Consider the following 23,145-nt stretch of genomic DNA (forward strand, 5'->3'; position numbering starts at 1 on the left):
TCTATCTATACATTCATACATACATACATACATACATATGCAACAGGCTTTTATACAAAATTATCAGGCCTCGATGTTGGGATGGACCATTGAAGTGAATGGAGCACTCTACAGCATTCTACAGCATAAGGTATGTTAACAAGTAATTAACATTATTCCACTGCTTGGCTGAATTTCCCATTGTCCTACGTAATTTAGAACGACCATTAACCGTATGTTATTTGCACACCTATGAAGTAGATCCATTTTTTTGGCCGTATCACACTTGTATATTAATTCTCCGAACTCGTTGTGAAGTTTAAATGAACTGTCACGTTGCATCCAAGCTGTAAAATGCAGACGTTCAGAACATTGCAACATTGTAGCATATGACGGAGGTGGCTTTTAGCTAGATGGATAACAGCAGGCTAAGTAAAATAGTGAAGTTTCAAAGCTAAAGTTTATCAGAATCTTGGGATATGTCAAGCGGGAGAGAACTAGAACTAACGACTGGCCTTTCAGTCGTTAGTTCAGTGGTAATTTCAGAGCCCGTCTATGGAGAGCCTTGCCACTCCGTATTAAGTCCCATGGTACCGAATTTTGGATGCAGTTCCACCAGAGTTCCACTGGGGGCGATCGCCATGAGTGCAGAATGAATGGGAGTCAATGGAGCTAGACAGCTAAATTTGTCTCTTTCACCTGATTGTCGTTGACAAATCTCAGATTTGATTGTAGTTTGTATAACTTCAACATGGGTTATAGGTCAAAAATTGATTGAACGAGTACTTATGTCCTTTTGATTTCTTACAGGTTGGGTCGTTGTTTCACATAACACGCTAGCATTGTGCTAATGAATGACGTCATTGACACATTTGAAAGGCTTTTTAGAACAATTAAGTGACTTTAAAAAATATAATACTCAACCAAGTGTATTTTCTTTGCCTCCCCTTTCGAATGCAATGCTCAAATTACTTAAAAAAAATTATATCCCAAGAAAAGTGGATTTTGAGGGGTACAGCTCCATAGACATCCATGCATTCTGCACTCGTGGACGAGCGCCCTCATGTGGAACCACAGAAGGAACTGCAACCAGTTAAGAAACCGGAAGTTTTCCGAGAGTGGCAGTTCTCCCCTTATTAGACATTCTCTGGTAATATCATGTTTTGGTCCCGATGGCCTTCCATAGACAGTGCAGTAAGACACTTCCTCATAAATTCGATGTCGGGTGACGTGGCTGAAAGCAGGGAAGTATTTGCCGTGTTTGCAGCACAGTGAGATTGGTCAGACATGGTCATGTGATGGGGTTTTGCCAATCAAAATGGTAATTTACGACAATGACGTATGAAGACGTGTCGTTAGTGCTGTCAGGGACAGAAGCAGGAAGAGGGAAGTTGGGATAGCGGGATAGCAAGGAAGGCTAACGTCCCAAACCTTTTGGAAAACTTGAGGTTAATTGTAATGATGGGATCTTCAAGATGGAAAATTACAGTAATGGTCATACTGTCTGCCTGTTGCATGTTGTTTCCAGCAAAGGCAGACGAACATGAGCACACGGTAAGACCTCAGCTAACATTAGCCATAATATGCTCCACCGTAATGTTGCTGCTAGATGAAAATTATCGGCTTTTCATTAAGGGGAAACACAATGGACGGCGGTGTTTTGTCTCAAACACAATAATTGGTTGTCGAGCTATTTGTCTATCTGGTTTGATAGTAATTCTGTTCATTGAACTCACTCTACTGGTCTAGGAGGTGGACACAATATAATAGCACAAACCCCACTTGTTCACCGTGGTAGCCAGCGTTATCCTGCGTATTCCCTGATGCTATAGCTAATGAGATGCTGACTAACGTCAACGCTCAATGCGTGGATTACAGGTTCAAGGAAGCTATCATTGAATGGTAGCCTGTATGCTCGGGCATGACGACGGTAATAATAAAGAGCAGGATATGGATTTTATGAAGATCGCTACAAATATAGAGTTCACTGGAAGGTTAAAGCTTTATGTGTTCGTCTCTTTGTCAATGCTAGCTAACCGTCAGCTAGCTGGCTACATCCGGTTCGGGCCCTCACTGTGTAAATACTACGACTACCCAACGATATGACTATCATATTTTTTCATCCGGGAAGCTCGTGGCTAGCACTTACGGATATGTGACAAGTAGTGTTTCTACCTGTCGATGATTAGTTGGCTGTCATTAATTTAAAAAGCTTATTTGAAACACTGAATCGGCGGTCAGACATCATTTGGCTAGCATGTTCAAAAAGGTAAACTCTTTTGATGCATCAGTCATGCATAACTCACTCTGTATGCTGGTTTATTTATAACAGATTTAGTTTGAAACATGTTAAAGTATCCAGAAATGCATAAAACATCTAGCTTTATGTGTGCCTTATGTGAAAATACTCATCTGTAACGTTTACTCCATATGTAACTCTTCAGTGATTTTGAAGTAAGAGTTTTGGTCGTCAAAATCAAAAGTGTTCAGACTGGATGAAGCATTGATGAAAACGAACGTTTTGTGCATTATCTAGGCCAGGGTTCTCCAACCTTTTTTCGTCCGAGAGCTACTTTGACAAAATCGACATAGCCGAGAGCTTTTAATATTAGTAGTAGCATGCCATTTATTCACATAGCTGATGTCCACCCAAAACCGCTGAATAAGATTTGTATGCTTTTTTAAAGGTTCCTTTCAACTCATTTACCTTCTCTCTTTGTATACTGAATTTAATTTCATAGGAATTTTTGTTTCCCAAGTGACTGCATTATAAGATTTATGAACATCTTCCTCAAACCTTTTGGAGAGCTACTTAGAAACAGGTGGGACCCTACTGGTAGCTCGCGAGCTACCTGTTGGTGACCCCTGATCTAGGCCTACCTTACTTTTGGTGCTCCTTGTAAAATTGTTAACAATGAGTGAGAAGCACCTGAAACTACAGAGCCACTGAAAGGTCCCAGGGCTTGTTGGGTACTAGAGCAGCTCAAATTTCTCCCATTGCTCTTTAGTTCAAGGGCCTTAAAGCAGGGGTCTCAAACTCAAATGAGCTGGGGGGCACTTCTGCCAATGTCATCTGATTGGAGGGCCACATCAGTGTTAAAGAATAATACAAAAAAGAACGGCTATTTCCTAAAATGCAATGTTCAAATACTGTATTTTCAAACACAAAACTACAAACAGAAAGTGCAAGTATTTGTATCTATTTGTAGACACCTGTGCTAGCAACCTTGTAGCTTATAAATCAAATAATGATACAATAAATATTAATAAAAAATATAAAAACAAACAAAAAAGCATAAAAACAGGTAGGTGTGTGTGTGTGTTTCACTCCAAATAAAAATATTTTCCTCTCATAACTTTTTTAAACCTGGCAATAGGCGTCAGGGTTAAGAAAGCAACAACATTGGATTTTTATATAAAAATGTCAAAAGGCCATGGCTTAAAAGTGGTCAGAGATAAAGTCCTACTGTAAATGTAAAAATCTTTGAGTATAAACACAAGTTTATGAAGGGGGTACATTTACCCATCTAATTTGCCACTTGATGGCAAGCACCTCAAATTATGCACCTTTCAGTAAATACTGGATGAACATATTTGAGCAGGTTTACTTTCTTCTTTGTCATATTACCCACGATCGATCATAATCTCCAAAAGTATATTCTCCTTCAGAATCAGAATAGGTGAATAACATAGCCTACCTAAGACTTCATCACACGTGAACATTTTTCAACATTTGGTGTAGGCCTATTTCTGCTTCAATTTGTGCAAAACTGTGGCCTGCATCGCGTCATTACAAATCTTCGTGTTTCTTGCGTGTAGGTATTTCCTGAAAACTTTGTGCAGCGATTTTGGGTTTGAATCAAGCTCTGGATGTCTAGCAAATAGTGGAGGAGAGTAGCCTACAAATGAGATTTGTCACCGTACTTGGATCTATCGTCTATTTTAATCAGTATTGTTGTTTGTCGCAATTAAAAATACCCTCAAGGGCTGGATTACATTATTATTTTGACATACATCGCGGGCCGGAATTGGGGTGGACACGGGCCGGGAGTTTGAGACCCCTGCCGTAAAGCAACACCAAAGAGTTTTTTTATACCTTTAAAATAATGTTTCCAAAATCGTTTTAGTGGTTCATCAACTTGTAACAGGGTTAACGGCAATTCTGCATTCGCTTCACGGCCCTCTATCGGCTATAACTGCACTATGTAAGTTTGCCAGATCGGGTAGCGGATCTGTAGTTCGATGGAATGAGACATAAGAAACTACAAATTTGACTTGCATCTGATGTCGCAATACCTTTATAAGTCATGGAAAATATTCTACCTTGTCTGTGGACATCGTTATTTGCAAAGCCGGTGCTGGATAAACAAATAGCGTGCGTGCGAAAGGGGGAAAGTTCTTTGGTGTTGCTTCAAAAAGGAAGATTCTGAATTATCCCACACTGTATAATAGTAATTTCATATCAAAATCAGTAATTAAGTGTGCTTGCAAATAATTTTTCCTGTCTCCCTAATTTTTTGTCAGCCTTAGCGCCTAGGCCCTTTGAGACAGAGACACCGTTCCAACTTTAAAACGTCCGGTCAGTACCGGTGTAAGTTGGTCGCGAAGATGACGTCAGGTGGGCGTGCCGTTCGTCCGCCATATTGGATTGAACAGAAAGCTTAAACTAAATTTTCACAGGTCACAAATTTGATCCGAACGCCACGAAACTTGACGTACATTATCCTTGGACCAAGCCTCACAAAAGTTACGGAAGTATTATTTTTGATTTTTCAAAGCGTTTGCCCGTCACAGTTAAACGAATCGGGCGAACCTCCAAACAGGAAGTCGTCCATATCTCAGGAACACTGTCACATATCGATACCAAATTTTGTATATGAACTGGGGACTCCAATGTGAGGGTGCATAAGCTAAAAAAAAAACTTCCAAAAGTTTCCATCATTTTGCAAACCACCCACAGGTATTTGGTAACTCTCACCATTCACCTTTGCACCATTCACCTTCTATCACAATGCCTTCCAAGTATGCTCAATGCCCCTGGGCAGCCACAATGTCTCCGTGAAATCCCTGCTCTGCCATGAGATAGTATGGACTTACGAACTGAAATAGCAAGGAGAACAGTAGCTATATATAGCTTACATAATAGAGTTGTTTTCACATTGACGGTATTCAAACAAAATGTTTCATTATTGTTAAATATCATGATGGGAGAGTATTATTAAAAATGTTACAAGTAGGGGTGAACGATTTTGGAAAAAAATCTAATTGCGATTTTTCTCACCAATATTGCGATTGCGATGCGATATGCGATTATTTTTAAGCTCTTTCTTCTGTCTTATTCAACAAAGACAAGCAATTTATTATTCTATAGTATTACCAACACAAAATTAGATAAGTTAAACATAAACTGTTCTTTCCTGGAGCCCAGGCCTATATTATGATGGCATTAGGTCATTGAATAAGATTGATGAATGAAATATTTTTTATTTAACTATTTTAATCACATTAGTAGACCTATATTTGTTGAACTTCCAGCCTTGTAAACATTTAATGATTCCGATTCGTTTCTATTTCATGTAGATATGACCTTCTTTCGTTAGTTAACAAATAGGTCTACATGTAGTGGCACTGACACGGCTTGTCCTGTGCTCTCCATAAACGCGCGCGCGTACAAGACACGCGACACGCACACGCACACGCACACGCACACACACACACACACAGACCCGCTCCTCTCCTCTGTAGGCTACCTGCACGTGAATCGGAACAAACTACTGTAGATTGTTGTAGCGCAAATCAATGCGGCCGAATGACCGTTCGGCTCGGTGTTAACTAAAGGTTAGAATCATCAACACCGCAGCGCAATACACATGCATGCAAATTAACTAGGTTGTTCATATCACAACAAAGCCAATCGCGGAGAGACAAAACTCTTTAAAAAGGCAAAGTTATCAGCAGTTAGCAGCATGTATGTAGCCTAGAGCCTTAGCTGGTAGGCTAATGTTAAAACAGCTGGGTTTTTGGTGGTTAGCTGTGTCAACTACTTGCGGATAACATTATGCAATTCATTACCTGTGAGATTAAATGTTTGTGCCGCCAACCCCCTTGGATATCGCAAATGCCCCCACTGTCACTGTACTCCAGTAAACAAAGTCCCCAGTGCACAGGTGAAAGCCTAAACAGTCGTGGAGTTTTAATCGTCAGCTGGACAAGTGAACGAAGTTACCAGCCAGAGTAGCAGCACAGGGGAATTATGAACTAGAACCAGGGACATGGCAGGTTTGAGCAAAAGGTAATGAAGAGGTTTATTTTTAACCAAAGTAGCTCTACTGATCAGACCTTTCTTGACACTGTTAGCTGGTCCTCTTGTTTACGTTTTTTGCTTCTTTAGTGGTCGGTAAGAAGAGTCGGTGCCGCGTCGGCAAGCGCAAGTATAAATGTGTTTTGGTGATGTCACATATTACAAATCGCAGCCTTTGCGGTTTGAAAATCGTGTTTCATCATATCGCGATATTATCGCAAATGCAATAAATCGTTCAGTCCTAGTTACAAGTATGCAAATTCATATGTTTATGGGAAATTAGGTTTTACTGGGTTGTTTTGTTGTAAAGACATGCAAGGCATTCTGGGCCGTAATGAACAGTGGTCGGCAGCACTCCATAGGCTACGTATTAATATGAATGGGTGTTTCTGTAAACCTAGGGATGATAAACAGCTATCTCTGTTACAAAAACGAGCTGGTAATCGCTCATTGAAGAGGGAACTATGATAAAAAGATTGTTTTCCTAAAAGCATGGTGTTGACAAAAGAATAAGCAGGAAATGCCACGTTAATCTTAAATAGCCTACTGAACGCTAGGTGGCAACGTTGTATTACATTTCACTAAATGCGGTGGAACTAGTGTGAGCTTCACAAGGAAGGAAGGTGCAAATTGTTGCGCATTTTTTTTTATTTATTTTTTTTATATCATACCTTTGTGTTTCTTTTGTGGACATTTTCAGCTTTCTTTTACATTATTGGTTAAAAATGATAGAAGAAAAATGAAATGGTACAACCCAGAAAAAGATTATTTACAATTTATTTAAATTTGTCTTAATGGCAAAGGCCACACCCAATCTGCGAGCACTTAATTTTTCTGGGCTTTTCAAAGAACATCTCTAAGGCTCTTTGGTAATTGAATTGAATTGTTGGGGGGGCATTAATGCTGACACGCATGCACATAGCCAGATGCTCTCCTTGTAGTCTATTTCTCAGTCCCAAAACAACAAACCCACGGATAAAAAAGTAAATACTCACTTTTCTTCTACATCACTCCCACAGTTACCATACAACTCACTCACAATTAACTCGAAAAGGACCTAGGCTACTTGATTGAAGTGCGACCGTTCGTCTCACCGTCAAGAGAACGCTGAAGTTATGAGAACACGTCTTTCTGATAAGAGAATGTAGGCTCCTATGTCTAATGCCATAAGCGTAGAAAAGGTCTGTTTGTGATAGCCTATTATAGCTAAGTGGACAGAATTTAGGCTATACGGATATGCCAACATATGCTCATATTTCCTTTAACTATCAGAAAGTTTAAACAGGCCTAGACTGTGTTCGCCTAGCTTTCCCATGCAAACATTACATGTAGCCCTACGCTAACGTTACAAGTCTAGGCTACAATTAACGTTAATACCATACACCTTGTAGCACATTGGTTTACTCTATTGCATTACTTACGCTTTAATAATTTGTCGTTGAATGTTGATGGAGGCTCATCTTTGGGAAATCAGCTCTCTGGATAAAATTGTCAGCCGGAGCAAGAGTTCTCAGAGTTGACGACACCGGACGAATCCAATCAGCAGAAAGAACCGCATCACAACAGTAGGCTAAATCGCGCAACAAACTTTTTTTTTCCCCCCATGTTAAATTCATTTCGGTAATCATGAATTGCTTTCTTTTATTTGATGTAGGCTAGAGAGGAGGATGCATGTTTCACATTAGTGTCAATGTGTCAAAGCAGGCTTTGGATCAGAGGAATTGCTCAAGCTTAACATATGGCATAGGCTACAAGTTTAATTCACGCATACCTAACAGCTTTGTGATGAAATATAACTAATATCATTTTTATTGTCACCAGGCCTATAAGTAGGCTATTTATTGTGTAACCTACAAGTGAACGATGACACCATAGGCTACACTGTGGCGGAGCAAGACCCCATCAGTCGGATAGCTAAACAATGTAACCGTGTTCAGAACGTAGGCTAGCCATATGGGCTGCAGACTTGTCTTTGGGCTTGTAATCACCTGACACATCATGCCGCATATATGTCCTGAATAATGAGAGGCTAAGCGCGGATTTGATGCACTTAACTTACTCAAGACTTTCAGAAAACAATTTTGAGATGACGTTGGCCCGTTGTGCTTTTACAGTGTGTTAAGTGAATCTCGTGATATTATGTTGCAGCGGCGCTGAAAATCCAGCGGCGGCGCTGCGCCGCTGTTAAATACACTGTAGGGGAAACACTGGTCATGTTGTAGTGGTCCACATAAATGTGCCCCTTCTGTTATTAGAATGCTAAGCAGAGATTTTAACATCATTCATTTCTTGTGTGGCTAGAAGCTAGCTAGCTAGGTCATAGGGAGGAGATGTTGCTGTAACGTTATGAGATTTATGTTGCTTAGCGTAATGCCATGGTCATTTGATATGAGATGCTTGTACTCGTAACTTCGTCACTCTTCACTTTAGGACTCCTATTTTTTTTTTACTAAGAGTAATTCAGGAAGCATTTTAGCCCTAAAAGTAGCGCCTGAGTCTGTGACGGCTTAAGCGAGGACTCCTAATAAGACCGATTCACAAACTGTTTTGTGGTGGCATTTCACGTCGCAATGTTTTGAAATGCGTCTAACAATCACGAGGGAACAATTTTGCATTGTAGGCATAACTAAGGGATGCAGTAACACCACCAACAACAACCAAAACTAGCCTACTCATTGTTTACATGTACATTAAATGTAACGTTTCATTGTGAATCAAATTAAAAGATTCTCCTCTTTGCAAACGTTGGCATAGACATATTAATTTAATAATGTTGCTGCGTGAATCACGGTAAGCGCGAATGAAGTGGCCACTTCTTAATGGGACTCACTGTATGGAAGTAGGCTAAGTAAAATAGAGATGTTTAAAATAAGATAAAGTTAGGATATGCCCGCTTGACAACGTAAGAGATAACTGGCCTTTGGCCATAGCAACCATCCATTTAGAACGACTGGCCTTCATAGCAACCAAGGATCTTAGCTGTGATTCATGTAGCTACAGTATGCATGCAATGTGATGCAAAGTATAGAAAGGTGATGAAATATACAGAGACGGGTCAAGAAATATAGTGCAATGTAGACGGTAGTATACAGTTGATTTACAGAAGGTGGTTTAGAGTAATATGAATTAAATATAAATATGTGCAGTGTATTAGCAGTTCTCATACAATAAGTAGAATAATGTATGTAGATGTAGCAGTAACATTATAATAGTATAAAGAATAATATAGATATATGCAGTGTATTAACAGAATATAATAAAACAGATATGTACATAACATACAGCTATGTGCAGTGTGAAAACAGTGTCATTGTAGTGCAGAAACAACATTATAAGAGTAGTAAGAATAAGTCTATGTGCAGGATGAGTAGTATAAAGATCAGTAGAATAACTATGTATAAATGTAATTACAGTAGGCTTTAATGTCACGCAAAAAGTACAACCAAAGCTGAGCTTGATCACCTAGAACGTCTAAAGAACCAGAACTTGAGTAGTTTTTTGCTGGGTCCCAGGCCATGTTGGTCTGAGGGGAAATGAGAAAGCGGACAGTGCTGCTAAGCAAGCCCTCAATGAAGAAGTTACAGAATCTCAAATCCCTGCCCCAGACCTTAAACCTATACTGAACTCTTACATCTCAGATAAGTGGCAATCTGAATGGGATTAATGTACCAACAACAAGCAAGGAATGTGAATTTTGGCACATTTTCATGATCCACTGGGTCGTTATGGGCCACACAAAATACGGTGCTAAAATTACTCCTATTGTGGCTATTAGAGACATGCGCGCACACACACACAAAAAAAAAACATCACTAATGTTGTGGACATTCCTTTATTCTGAGATACACCAATAGGCTCTCAAAACAATCCCAAACAGACATAAGGTCTTTATAGAGCAAATCTATATAATTCAAATCAAATAAACCAGTAAAACAGAATTCGGGGATGGAATGTATAACATTCACACTCATAGCTCATATTTTTTAAATAAATCAGTGAAAAAGTATCCTGACAAACAAGCAGCATTTTAATGCCTTAGTCATATTTCATAATTTCAATTTTTTCTCTAGGTTACCTGATAGCCCAGTTTGAGAGGTGCAAGACGCGTGACATTATTTATTTTTGCAGCCAATCACTGCTGTTGTTTTATTTTATTGATTTGATTTTAGTCATAGAAGCTAAATTCGAAGGCAGGCCACAGGTAAAATCCAACGAACTGCATTCACCCCCATAAGGCAATAGTTGAATAGAGCTTTTGAGGTATTGCCACTGCTCCAACACTGAAAGGCACTGTTAGAATGCTTGGATCAAGCCAGGTTCAGCATAGCGTATGTCACTGTCTGCTCACGTTGGTGACCGGACCAGGGCAAGCACACTTTTGCAGTTCCCGCCGGAAATGCAGTCTAGTTCAAATCAGTAAATCAACCAGTTTAGGCAATTTTTTTCCACACTTGCAAAAAAGCATTTTGGTTAATGGTTGTTTGAAAGATACAGACTATCTTTAGCTAAGGTCAGACTTATAGCCTAATTTTCCATGAATGTACTCAGTAAAGAGTATATTGCGAGGATGAGTAAGAGATGCAAAGTCAATCTAACCATTAGGCCTGCAAAAGGGGGTTTGACAAGCTCAACGTAGATAGTTGACCAGCTAGTTTGACCAGTTTAAGGTATGCTTTGCATTAGTCTTTGAGGTTTAGCTGGCTGTACCAAACTACCAGTATGAACTGGTTTTCAGCTGTTTCCACAGTTACCTCCATTAACATGCTTACTGGAGTTACTGTCACTTTAAGATTGTCTTGGTAGTGTATAGGTCTAATTGAGTGCCTTTAAGATGTTTATGAGGGGAACCCTTAAACAGTTAAAAGGGTGATGTGTGGATGCAATTCTACGTAGTTAAAATAAAGGTTCGTACATCTTCCTGGGACAAACACTTTTGAGTCAAACACTTCCATTTACATCAGGATTTTGCAAACATTCAGAAGACCTTAGGCATAATTTTTTCCCCCAGTGGCAGTAAGGGATAGGTAGAAAATCAGTCCCTCCAGGATTTCTCAAGGTTTTTTGAGACTGTTACGACCTAAAATGCCTGGATGGAAGTTGTGGTGTTTTTAGCTGTTTCTTGTGGAGAAATTGCGGGAAGAAGTGAAAATTGCAAAAATGGTTGTGATTTTTTTTTTTTTTTTTTTTTTTTTTTTTTTTTATTTATTTTTTTTTTAATTTAGGGCAATTAAGGTTAGTAAGACCAAAATCACACTGATAATGTTGATGCTTATTAAACAAGGATAATCAAAGGTAAACAGTAAGGATTACAGAAAATCAAAGTAGGCCTACTTTATTTGTGTAAATGCTTTGACTGAGGTAATTCACAAAGCAGTATAACCTTTCGTAGAACTGTCCAAAAAGACGGTCACCTAAAGAGATGGCATCACGTCATATGTTTCAATACATTCATATATTTTGTAATTCATATTAAGTTCATATCTTTTTAATAATTCATAGTCTGTGGCCTGCATAATTACTAATAGTCAAGTAAGTATCTAGTAATTTCATATTGATTTAAACTATTTGACTACACTTCTGTTTAATGTCATTACATTGGTGGTCTACGTCTAATTGACTGCCTGCCCCTTTAAGGACAAGAGAGTAGCCTAATTACATTTCTGAGTGGATTGGAAGGCTTGCATCTCACTGTGTTCGGCTACGAGTTTAAATCACTTTTTGCATAGTGCATTACGATATGTGGATGCAATTGGGAATGTGTTCTATGTCATTAGTTAAAATAAATGTTAAAAAAACAACTCGAATGAAATCATTCTTGGATCATAGAAGAGGTAAATGTCTTGCAATTTTATTAATTTCTATGATTTTGGTAGCACTACTCAAACTAAGCCCACAAGCTAGCAAACATGACATAAGCTAAAAGGACATATCCAGGTAAACGTTTGCCAATGGGTTGCATAGCCTACTCAAATGTCAGTAAACCAAGTAGGCCTTAATTAACTTACTTTCATTGCCTAGGTAGGTTAGCAACACCAGGTTGAGAGATGCAAGTAAGCAGATCATTAACGTTAGCCTTCTATTTATTGTCATCAAAACTGTAGAGGAAACGAACACGTTAGGGCAGTCTTTGGTGTCATATGCAGAAGGTGCAGAAGTAAGTGTGCCATCTGGCTCAATATTCTGCGCGAGGGACTGTTGTGGTAGGTGAAATTTCACGGTGAAACTAATGATGATTGGTCAAATTTCTATAAAAAAGTTGCAGTGTTTGGACAAAATTGCGAGTGCCTTGGTAAGTGATGAAAACAATCATCTTCGTGAACAGCTGTGCATAGGCTACTTTGTAAAAGAGAGAATACGCTCATCCCTACATCCCTACATAATGCAAGGGGTAATTAATGTAATTATAGTTCGCCTTTTATTTGTGGATTTATTTAATGTATTTAGTGTTATTTCTTCCCCAAGCTCATAAAATAAATTTGGGTCGCACATAAATTGACGGGGTCGGTCGGAAACCGGAACCCAAGAATTTTTTTTTTATGCCTTAGCAGAGTTAACTTGAATGCAGCAGTTTTGAACAAATTTGCGCAGCATGGTCACAATGCTAAGCGGATTCAATAGCAATTTAGCCCGCCGTCTTCTATGCAATGCTTCTAATGCCTTCAACAATCGTTAATGTTTTGTTAAATGCACATGCAGAGGAGGGGCAGCGGGTTCGTTACGAAAGAGAACGGGGTGGGGCAAGGAAAGGCTGTGTGCATAAAAAGTGCAGCTCAATGAAAGGATTTTATCTTATCTTTAATTTAAATAGTACAACATAGAACATTAATATGTGGTGGCCCGTTTTGATTTTGTGGCGCCCCGCCACAGATTAGTCAACGTATGGGAAACACTGGGTAGTGTACAACACACCCACACGCACAGTGTACACCCATTCAAACACACACACACACACACACTCAGAGCAGTGAGCACTCTAGGAGCATGCATACACAGGAGCAATGGGCAGCCCTTAATCCTCATGCCTGGGGCTCAGTTGGGGGTTAGGTGCCTTGCTCAAGGGCACCTCATCCATGGATGTGGATGTGGGAGAGTGCTGTTCAATCACTATCCCCACCTGACCACCTAGCAAGAGAGCAAAAGAGAGCACGTATGGTTTTCTGTTTTAACATAGCTCAGCTAAACTGGGTCATCCCTATGTTCCCTGCTCAGGGTTAGGGTTAAGGTTATGCTTAGGGTTTTACAAAAGGGTCCTATGTTCCCCGGTCCCATACAAAGCGGAGAAAATAGGACCCGGGGAACATGGGTACGCTCCCAGCTAAACTATGCATGTGAATTGGGCACTGACTTTGTTCTTGGAGCATAAAATGATCCAACTAACGTGACAATCTGGACTGAAATAAAGGCAGGGAAGGTAACATTTCTCTGTATAAATGACCAAAATGTGTGCTAACAAAACACTATGCAAATCAGATTTATCTACTGAAACGGAAACTCCACGGAGTTTGCTAGGCTACTTATCCCCAACTAAGTACAGAGCTACACTAACACCAGCAACACACAGCAATAAGTAGGCTACACTCATCCGACATGCATAGTTTAACTAAGCTATTAGTAAAACAAAAAAAACATACGTGCGAGGGTATTGGCTGCATATATTCAACGCAGATACATGAATCTATCCTCTAGTTTTTCAAGTGCAAGACTGAAATAAGCATGGCGAGTAGGCTTCATGAAAGTGTAGCAGTTAGCTTACTATGATGGTAGGTGGTAGCGGGGAATTTTTACGAGTATATGGGTCCAGTATCTGCCCGATCCCTGATACCAGTATCGGTATCAGGCCATCACTAAACAATTCAGACATTTTTTTAATGACCGAACAAATAATGGAGGTATTAGGCCTACTGCACAGTGTTTAACCAATAGCCTAGTAAAGCAACAGTAGGCCTATGCTTGCCATATGGATGCCCTGACTAGAAATTCTACTTGTGACACCTGGGGCTCATCTCAAACCTCTATCTGCATACGGTCTCTCTCCTCGGTTCTCCAGTTCATGCCCCGGAAATCGTTGAAAGCTTGATGTCATCGAGGATGTCTTATTTATCTAATTGCAACCAGAGTAGGCCGAGGAGGGAGGTGGAAAGCCCGATACGCGAGGAAACAAAAGAGCATTCTTTTCAGACGGAATTGTGCGGTCATTGGTCCAAGCTGCCAAGATAAAAAGTTCCCTCCCACGTCTGTCAACTTTCGGTTTCAAACAAGTTCGTAGGGATTTATTTGCGACAATAAACTAGTAGATAGACCAAGAAAAGACCTTTATTTGTTGTCAATGCTGATGCTGATTTGTTATCAGTCTTCATGAGCTTAATGTAACAGTTTACACTCACTGGCAGCACTGACAGGATCACCAAGGACAGTGTGAGCGATGTGACCGTGTTGGTCAACGAGTTAAAAGCAGCTAAACAGTTTTAGCAAACAGAACTGTCCCAGTGCAGTGTTTTTAAGGCATCATACTTCCACTGGCAAACCATGGCATTAGCTAAATGTTAGCGCTGTGGCTAGCTAACATAGCTCCTCTCAGTATGATCAGAAAATGAATGGGATGACAGTCGAAAGAGAGAGTTACAGTGCTGTTATCAATATACTCTGTATAACCGCGACAACAATCAAATTAGCCTCCATCACTCAATGCTACAGTTATTTTACCTTTGGACGTAACATTAAGCTGGTGACCAGTGGCTCTAAGATTTAAGTTAGCCTACTGCAGTAAAAACCATGCATGTTGTCCGATAAACGTTCTCGGGTTTATTTAGGCTTCCAGAAGAAATGAGAATTACATTTTACGTGAATCATCCTACCATGAACACACGAATCACTAAAGAAAACTGACACGCAAGCTGCAATTCGTTGCTGTTGTGTAGGCTAGGAAGTGGAACTAAGTCAAGCAGCTGCGTGTCTTGCAGCAAGAATATGCGCCATCTAGTGGACATATTCAGTTTTCCTTTATTTAATTGTAAAATATTTATCACCCATTATAAATGTTGATACTGATAGTGAAAATCATATGTAGGGTAAGCGTACCCATTAAGCCCAGGCACCATTTAAGCCCACTTGCAACTTTGAAGTCAATTTAAAAAAATAGGGTACTGTCTTATGCTATTCACTATTTTATCCAATCTAACAATTTCTTAATTACAGGTCAGTTTTTGTTGAGCACCAATCACATTTGTCAATGTTGAGTTAGGCCAGCCTACATCAGTGCAGTCTCAAGGAGGCTCACATAAAGTTGCCTCAAAACTTTGCTGTTTTGGGACCCCTCAGAAAGAATCTCTTTTCCACAATTTTTGCCACTTATTAACGTTTTTCATGTGACATATTTTAGGTTCTATAGCTTTGTTTACATCCACCTGGTAGGCAAGGGACAAGTTGAACCCATTGAAGGAAGTCATCGTTGTCTGCAGCTGCCTCTCAGTAGGCTACATCTCAAATACATCATGTATTTCAGCAATGTCAACATTTCAGGCATCAATAAAGGTGATGAAACGTTATCCCATTGTTCAATATTAGATAGCCTGTCACAGGAACGTTATTTCGCTAAAATCGCCCTGATTTGGTGCATTGATCTGTATCGATAACATTATGGGAGAACCTGCATATGTAGCCTAACTTTTTTCATCTGTTCAAAACTCTGTTTACACGAAGACGATAGACTTTCTTAGAAGCTGTGACATTTGGCCAGAAAGGAACGTCTTCCCTCTGAAAGTTGACACAAAATCAAACAATATTTGATCATTCAACATCAACTGAACAGCGACAGGTTTTGGTAGGCATGTAGACTCAGCAGACGTTAAAACGGTAGCCTACAGTTATAGCCAGCGTCAGTCAGCATCGTGTAACATTAATGGCGTTAGTCTAGGGCTGGGCGATATGGACCAAAAGTTATATCCCGATATATTTAGGTTGAATATCGATATACAATATATATCCCGATATTTTTTCCGCAAAGTTAGAGCTGTAAAATGAAAAGTTCAGTCAAATATGAGTACTGTATTTTCCAGACTATAAGTCACACTTTTTTCATAGTTTGGCTGGCCCTGTGACTTATAGTCAGGTGTGACTTATATATGAAAAAATATATAATTGAACATGCTTTTAAATTCATATTAACTGACATGAACCCTACATGAAACATGACTGTCTAGCCGCGAGAGAGCGCTCTCAAATGTGTAAGTTCTGTGCACTTTCAGTCAGAGATTAGTGGTTGCGGTATGCCTGAAACACACGTGCATACCTAAATCCTCAAATTACCGGTATGGCCAGGATTCTGTTTGGGCCTCAGATTCGGACAAATAAAGGCCAGTAATAGTTTTGTTTCAATTTAACGCATAAAAGAGCTCTTCTTAATATTTTATATTGTTGGTTGGTTTAATATTGTTGCCAATGAAACGTCATTGTCTTACACCATGAGTCTCTGACACGTTGCTCTCAATCTACCAGTTGCATGCTGCCCCTGCTTGCCAGAGGCTGAAGCAGTAACCTACAATTAAACACAATTGTTGCTGCCAGGCATCAGCCTACGAATTTTATAAAAAAGTAAATCATGCTTAATTAAAAAAATAACTAAATTTAGGCTGAATAAGGTTTCCATTTCAGCACAACTCACGTTCCATGAATAAATGAAAGTGGATGCCTTATCTCGCAATAAGCGGATGGAAATCCCAACACCCTATCATACATGAAACTTAATAGTAAACCATCAAATACCCCACAGATTTCAGTGGTCATCAGTCCCGATATTTAGCAATATAATCAAACAGTAAGCCATGCCTCAAATAAAGGTGCTGTGCTTTGCGCAGCCTAAATAAAAAGACCCCAGTCATAATTTGAAGATTTACGATAGTCTGTCTCCTAAACATTCCTCACCCGTTATCTAGACATGCATGAAAACATTTGAAAACAAAACTCACTGCCATGTAGGCTAATATTTGATCGCTGTTTTGCTACTAATTATCTTTCACGTACTGAATACCACACTAGAAACTGAAAGTAGGCCTACTATGCGGTCCGTGTCTGTATCTGTCTGTTCACGTCCGCAATCGATTATAACGTTCCTCAAATGGAGAACACATCCATGTTCTCTTGCGTATAGGCGGTCATGCTTCTGTGTAAAGCAGGAACCGTCAGGAATGTTGTAAACTTACAAAATTCCTGACGGTTCCTGATCGCTAAACGTTTGTTTTCCTTTCCTGTCGATCGCGGTTGATGTAGAAGCACCTCCCAGGCTATAATTTGACTTCAGTGATGAGAGAGGAAGAGAGAGTAGCAAAGTGGTCCATGCCCGCGTGTGTGTGTCTCTGCATGGGGTTCAATTGAAGTCAGAGTTGGTCCGTCCAGTCAATAGTCCCACATTCAGGCCGCTCCATTATTAGATTAACGTTATCAGACAGCGCTGTAACGTGTGGGAGTTTCTCTCATTATGATGGAGTTGTGGGACTTGTATTATTATGCTCAATACTTAATAACTTATGCGCAATACCCGCAATCCCGCGCTGAAATTTAGGCTATACGCATATTTTTTTCTCTCACTCTCGGAGGTGGCCAGCCGAGCATTTGTTCTGCTGCTAGCTTGTGCCAATATATCGTCCAAAATGCTTGATTGCATTGCATTCTCCACATTTTTAGCTAAATTTTCATGTACCACATCAGCATTTTTGTTCAGTGAATCTTTTGTAAATTGCTTCACAATTAGCTGGCACTTCGTCAGCAGCCTCGGGCTTTGCCTCTTGCCACTATTCACTTTTCCGTCTTCATTAACATTCCCTGTAGAATTCTCAATATTTTTGGACTCTGTGTCCAGTTACATCTGTCTGTTCTTGGATTTTGTGAAATAAATGTCTAAATATCACCTGCTTTCTGCAGCTTTGGTCTGCACGTCCTATTAAAACCGGTATGTGCACGTCTTTTTAAAACGCATCTTTTTCTCTCTCGTGGGCATTTAATCTGCTGCCGGCTTGTCACTCCACATCACCCAAAATGCTTGATTGCATTACATTCTCCACATTTTTAGTGTACAAAATTTTCATGTACCACATCAACATTTTTGTTCAGGGAATCTTTTGTAAATTGCTTTACAATGGCTGCAACGTGCTTATGGCACTCCCTACATATAGCGTGGTTTTGTGATCCAAACCATCTCCAAATTATTGAGCTACTACTTTTTCTTTTACTAACCAAGAGACTCCCCTCTGCATGCACATTGTTGCTTTCTCCATGTTTGTTGAGTGCCAGAGTGTCTCTTCCTGCCCCTTCTGTGCATGAAAGAGGAGGGGCGGGGGCACGGGGAGCGGTGCAGAGAGCTCCGGTCAGCGGCTTGTGTGGAGCAAGGATCACGGCACAAATTTGAACTATATCGATATATGCGATATGGTCTAATTCCATATCGCATTTTAAAATGTATCGATATATCTTTTATATCGATATATCGCCCAGCCCTACGTTAGTCATGAATCCTGTAACATATTTAACAGCGATGGCTTATTCGAAGACTATCTGCATGGATATATAACCACCCAGAAAAACTCAGTATGTGAGTGATAAAGTAATTAATTGTATGAGACTTTTTATTAGTTATCCATTGCTATATTAGGCTCTTATGCTAGCTCAGCCTTTAAATATGCTGTTATTTTGGTCATGTGGACTTGATTAAACGGGTAAAGATAAGTCATAAACTGCTATTACATGACTGAAGCAGTAGACTAGGTTCAACAGTGGTGTTTGAGGTTGCTGTGTTAAGTTGTTGTGTGTGATCGCTAGGGTTGCAAAATTCCGTGAATTTTCAAAATTGGAAACTTTCCATGGGAATTAATGGGAATAAACTGGGAATTTTTAATATGGCAAGTTAGTCTATGGGAACTTAAATGTAGTGGACAAAACCCCATCTTGCAGTCTAATATTAGTTAAAACAACCTGATTTAATGCAATTTCAGTCGAATTTCTACCCTGCACATATGTCAATCACATGCACACAGCAATCGGCATAGGCTGCTAGACATAAAGGAAACCTATGGTGCGTTTATATGCATGGGGGAAAAATGTTCCAACCAATCAGATTTTGTTGTGGTGTGGTGTATCTTGGACAGTTCAGTGTTGCTAGTTTAGCACACTAGTAAACCATAGGCAGAGAATGGGATTCCCGTTAGCATGCTAGCTAGCTTTGTATGCTAAGCTAAGCGAAAATATGAACATACAAATCATATTGCTTATTACAAAATAAAATGTTAATGTTTGTATATGAAACAGTTTGTATGAATTACCCAAAATTCCCAGTTAATTCCCGTAAATTCCCATAATTTCCTTTAATTCCATGAAAGTTTCCAATTTGGAATATTTCCAAAATTCCCCAGCTTAAGTTTCCGGAAATTTACCGGAAATGTTCCGCCCCTTTGCAACCCCAGTGATCGCTAAACAATTCATAGGATCAAATCAGTTTAATTTTACATACGGGAGTTAGCCTAACTGACCTGTAGGCTATAGCACATAATTCTGTTTTCATTTATTAGCATTTGTTGTGATTATATAATCAAATGATACTCATGATAACTTGAAATAGAAGGACAGGAGATAGTTGATTGATGTCCACAAGCACGAGACAAAATTATTTCGGTAAAAATATTCTTGTCATGTTTAAAATGCTGCACTTTTTCCCTTCATAGCCTATCTCTTGCAATTAATTTTTGGATGACTGTAGATAGTTGTATTTTAGCCTACGTCTTCGTAGACAGTAGCCTAGGCTACACCATTAGGCCATCTTCAGAATAAAAGACTTCACAGCTGCTAACGATCATCCTCCACAACCATGATGATAGGTAGGCTAAATGGTCGTTCGTCGCCTTTTTGCTTCTTATTGTAAAACCAACTACACAAGTGGTTGGCATCCCGGTCAAAATTTCAATTTTGAAGCTATTTGTAACTATGTGTAGCCTATGCAACCCGACTGTTGTAGGCTTGCCTACCACTCTGCAGTGCCTTGCCTATCATTCTTGCCTACCACTCTAGTTGTAAACAAACGGTGACATAACATTAGAACGGAGGTGCAAAACCTTGATAGACCCTTTCAAGAGTTCCATTATCAGCACCATAGTTGGCCCCACAAGACTTTCCATATGCTATCTTAATGCAGAGGAAGTAGATTGGGAAGCATTGTTTTTGTTTTTATTGTCAAAAGGGTCTATAGGGCCCTATGATTTCCGCGATGTGGAGAACGTGGACAGAATCACGGAATCTACACATGAAAATGGAATTCTCTTATGAACACGGAATTGCACGGAATTTGCAGATATTCTGTTGACACATTAAATAAACAGGCATTTTTTCTAGTTGCTTCACTTTTATTTCAGTTAAAACAAAAAGCATATAAGAAGGTTTCTACCTAAACCGTGACTGAAAGATGTTAGTTAAACGTGTTCCGTAGCCTTGTAATTATATCTCGAATATTCATGTACGTGGAGTTTGTTGATTGGTGTGTGACAAAGAAAATAAGCGATCCCGACAACGGTGGCACTAAACTGCTTGATTGCTAGATAACGGGGCTAAACAATACCCCAATGACTACAATGAGTCTGAAAACAACTAGTTTGCAACACATAATTGACCTGACTTGCAAATACACATGTATAGCGACCATAGAAATCAAAAGGGCAACTTAAGAACAAAGCTAAATCCACTGCGGGCAAATCCCTCCAGCCAAGACAATGACAAAATCAGTAGATGCAAGACGTGAGTTTGTGGAAGATTGTTGACATGTGACACGAATGTCAGCAACCTCAAGCAGACGCGCAGACCCACCATTCAAAAGTGGCAACACCAAGCGCCTTACCATCATGTAGCCACCCTTCAGTGGAGATGTGTGCTAACGATGGTAGGCTAAATGCTCTAGAAAGCAACACATATCAAGAATCTACAAAAAAGTAGGCTACTTGTAAGTAGTGGGACATTTTGAGTTACAAAGCGCCCTTTTATTGAGATCTAAACTTATGAAGAAGTTATGTAAGCCCTAGGCCCTAACTGTTGTTTTTGCATAGATATTCGTTGAATGTTTGGCTAAATGTTGGAGAATTTTGAATGATTGGCTTTGCTGAATATTTAAAAAGCTAAATTGTGTCTTTTTATAAGTCAAGACGAGTAAAAAAAAAAATCCAAAACAAGTAAAATTAAATCCGAAAAAACGGAATTTGAAAATATATAAAATGGAATTTGGAAAATAATAAAACGGATTTCTTAGGGCCCTACACTTACTTGATAAGTACATTCATATTATAAATGTAAATTGAGAGATTAATGATTTTGAATTTTGTGTGTTATCAAGTACTGTAGTTCTCTCTCTCTCTCTCTCTCTCACTCACTCACTCACTCACTCACTCACTCACTCACTCACTCACTCACTCACTCACTCACTCACTCACTCACTCACTCACTCACTCACTCACTCACTCACTCACTCACTCACTCACTCACTCACACACACATCTCAGCTCTCACACACATCTCAGCTCTCACACATCTCAGCTCTCTGCTGTAAACTTGTGCAAAGTAGCGTGCCACTATTACTCTTCTTGCTGACTATCAGATATGTTTCGATGGTGTAACCTGTCCTGGTAGGCTAACGACTGCAACTTAGAGACGGAGACTGAGAAGGAGAGAAGAACAGAAGGGGGGAATCCCACTTTAGCCTACCGCCCACACACCCGACCCGCGATTTTACCTGGAAGTCTCACCCGCAATCTGGGTTGATTTGAGTCTTTTCCTTCAAATTGTAATTAAAATGGGTGATTTTCATTTCTTTATTCAGTATGCAGATAAAGAAGAAGTGGTTTTGTGGATGAATACAGTGGGGCCATATCATAACAGACAGGAGACGTACAAGTACTTCTCCCTTCCTTTCTGTGCGGGCAACAAAAAGACCATCAGTCACTACCATGAAACCCTTGGGGAGGCATTACAAGGCGTGGAGCTGGAGTTCAGTGGTCTAGACATCAAATTCAAAGGTATTTTTACATTTCTGTTCATTAATTGGATATAAACACTTCCTTCATTTGAAACACATGTCTTAAAGTGAATAAATAGCCTATAGAACAATCAACATTTCTTCTTCTGTAATTGCTTATAATATTATCTGTCAAAAGTTAATCCATTGAGCCTAGTGCCATATTTATCATATACTTGGTTTGAAATAATAAAAAACATGTCCTATATGGGGTAGGAGCAAGGAACAAAGGGGTACAATCCCATATCATCTTAAAGAGAGTTTCCAATCTTCAGGTAAAAATGTGTAACAGCAGGTCTGGACTTAAGCACTGGAAGCTAGTTTTTTTAGCGATTTAACTTTGAATGTGGGCAGCTCAGTACAGGTAGCCAGTGGAGCTCGGTGAGCAGCAGGGTAACATATGCCCTTTTGGGTTAAAGCTCAGCTGAAGGTGATGTGCCTTCACCCATTCTGAGAGACATTTGCAAATCCATGCAGAGACCAAGGGGTCATTGGGTGGAAATGACAGAGCTGTGTGTCATCTGGACAGTGATATGAGAAGCCGTAAGAGCGGAAAATCTGAATCATTTTTGTGCAACTTTAGTTTTTAATTAGTTTTAGAATTCCTAGGTTAGGCATTGTGGTTGCTATGATAATTAAAGTATGCTGGTTGCTAGAGTAATCATGTTGGTTGCTATGGCGGTTGCTAGGTTGACATTATGGTAATGGTTGTGGTGGTGTTCATGGCATTTATGGTTGTTTGTTTATTCTAAATAAAGTGGGTACTATGCTGGTTGCTATAATAATTTTGTTGGTTGCTATGGCAGTTACTAGGTAGTAATTTAAG

The 23,145-nt window shown here is 39.6% G+C and overlaps 1 protein-coding gene across 1 annotated transcript in view; it reads left to right on the forward strand.

Annotated features, from left to right (window-relative positions):
- Window positions 1-1,323: 1,323 nt before the first annotated feature.
- The window catches only part of tm9sf3 (transmembrane 9 superfamily member 3), a 61,952-nt gene continuing 40,130 nt past the window's right edge, over window positions 1,324-23,145 (forward strand). Inside the window, exons 1-2 of the mRNA XM_048269136.1 lie at window positions 1,324-1,533; window positions 22,125-22,320. Of these exons, the coding sequence (XP_048125093.1) occupies window positions 1,438-1,533; window positions 22,125-22,320 (292 nt within the window). The 5' untranslated portion in view covers window positions 1,324-1,437. The remainder of the gene's footprint in view (window positions 1,534-22,124; window positions 22,321-23,145) is intronic.

The sequence above is a fragment of the Alosa alosa genome, chromosome 18 (genome assembly GCF_017589495.1).
Source record: "Alosa alosa isolate M-15738 ecotype Scorff River chromosome 18, AALO_Geno_1.1, whole genome shotgun sequence".
Classification (NCBI taxonomy): domain Eukaryota; kingdom Metazoa; phylum Chordata; class Actinopteri; order Clupeiformes; family Clupeidae; genus Alosa; species Alosa alosa.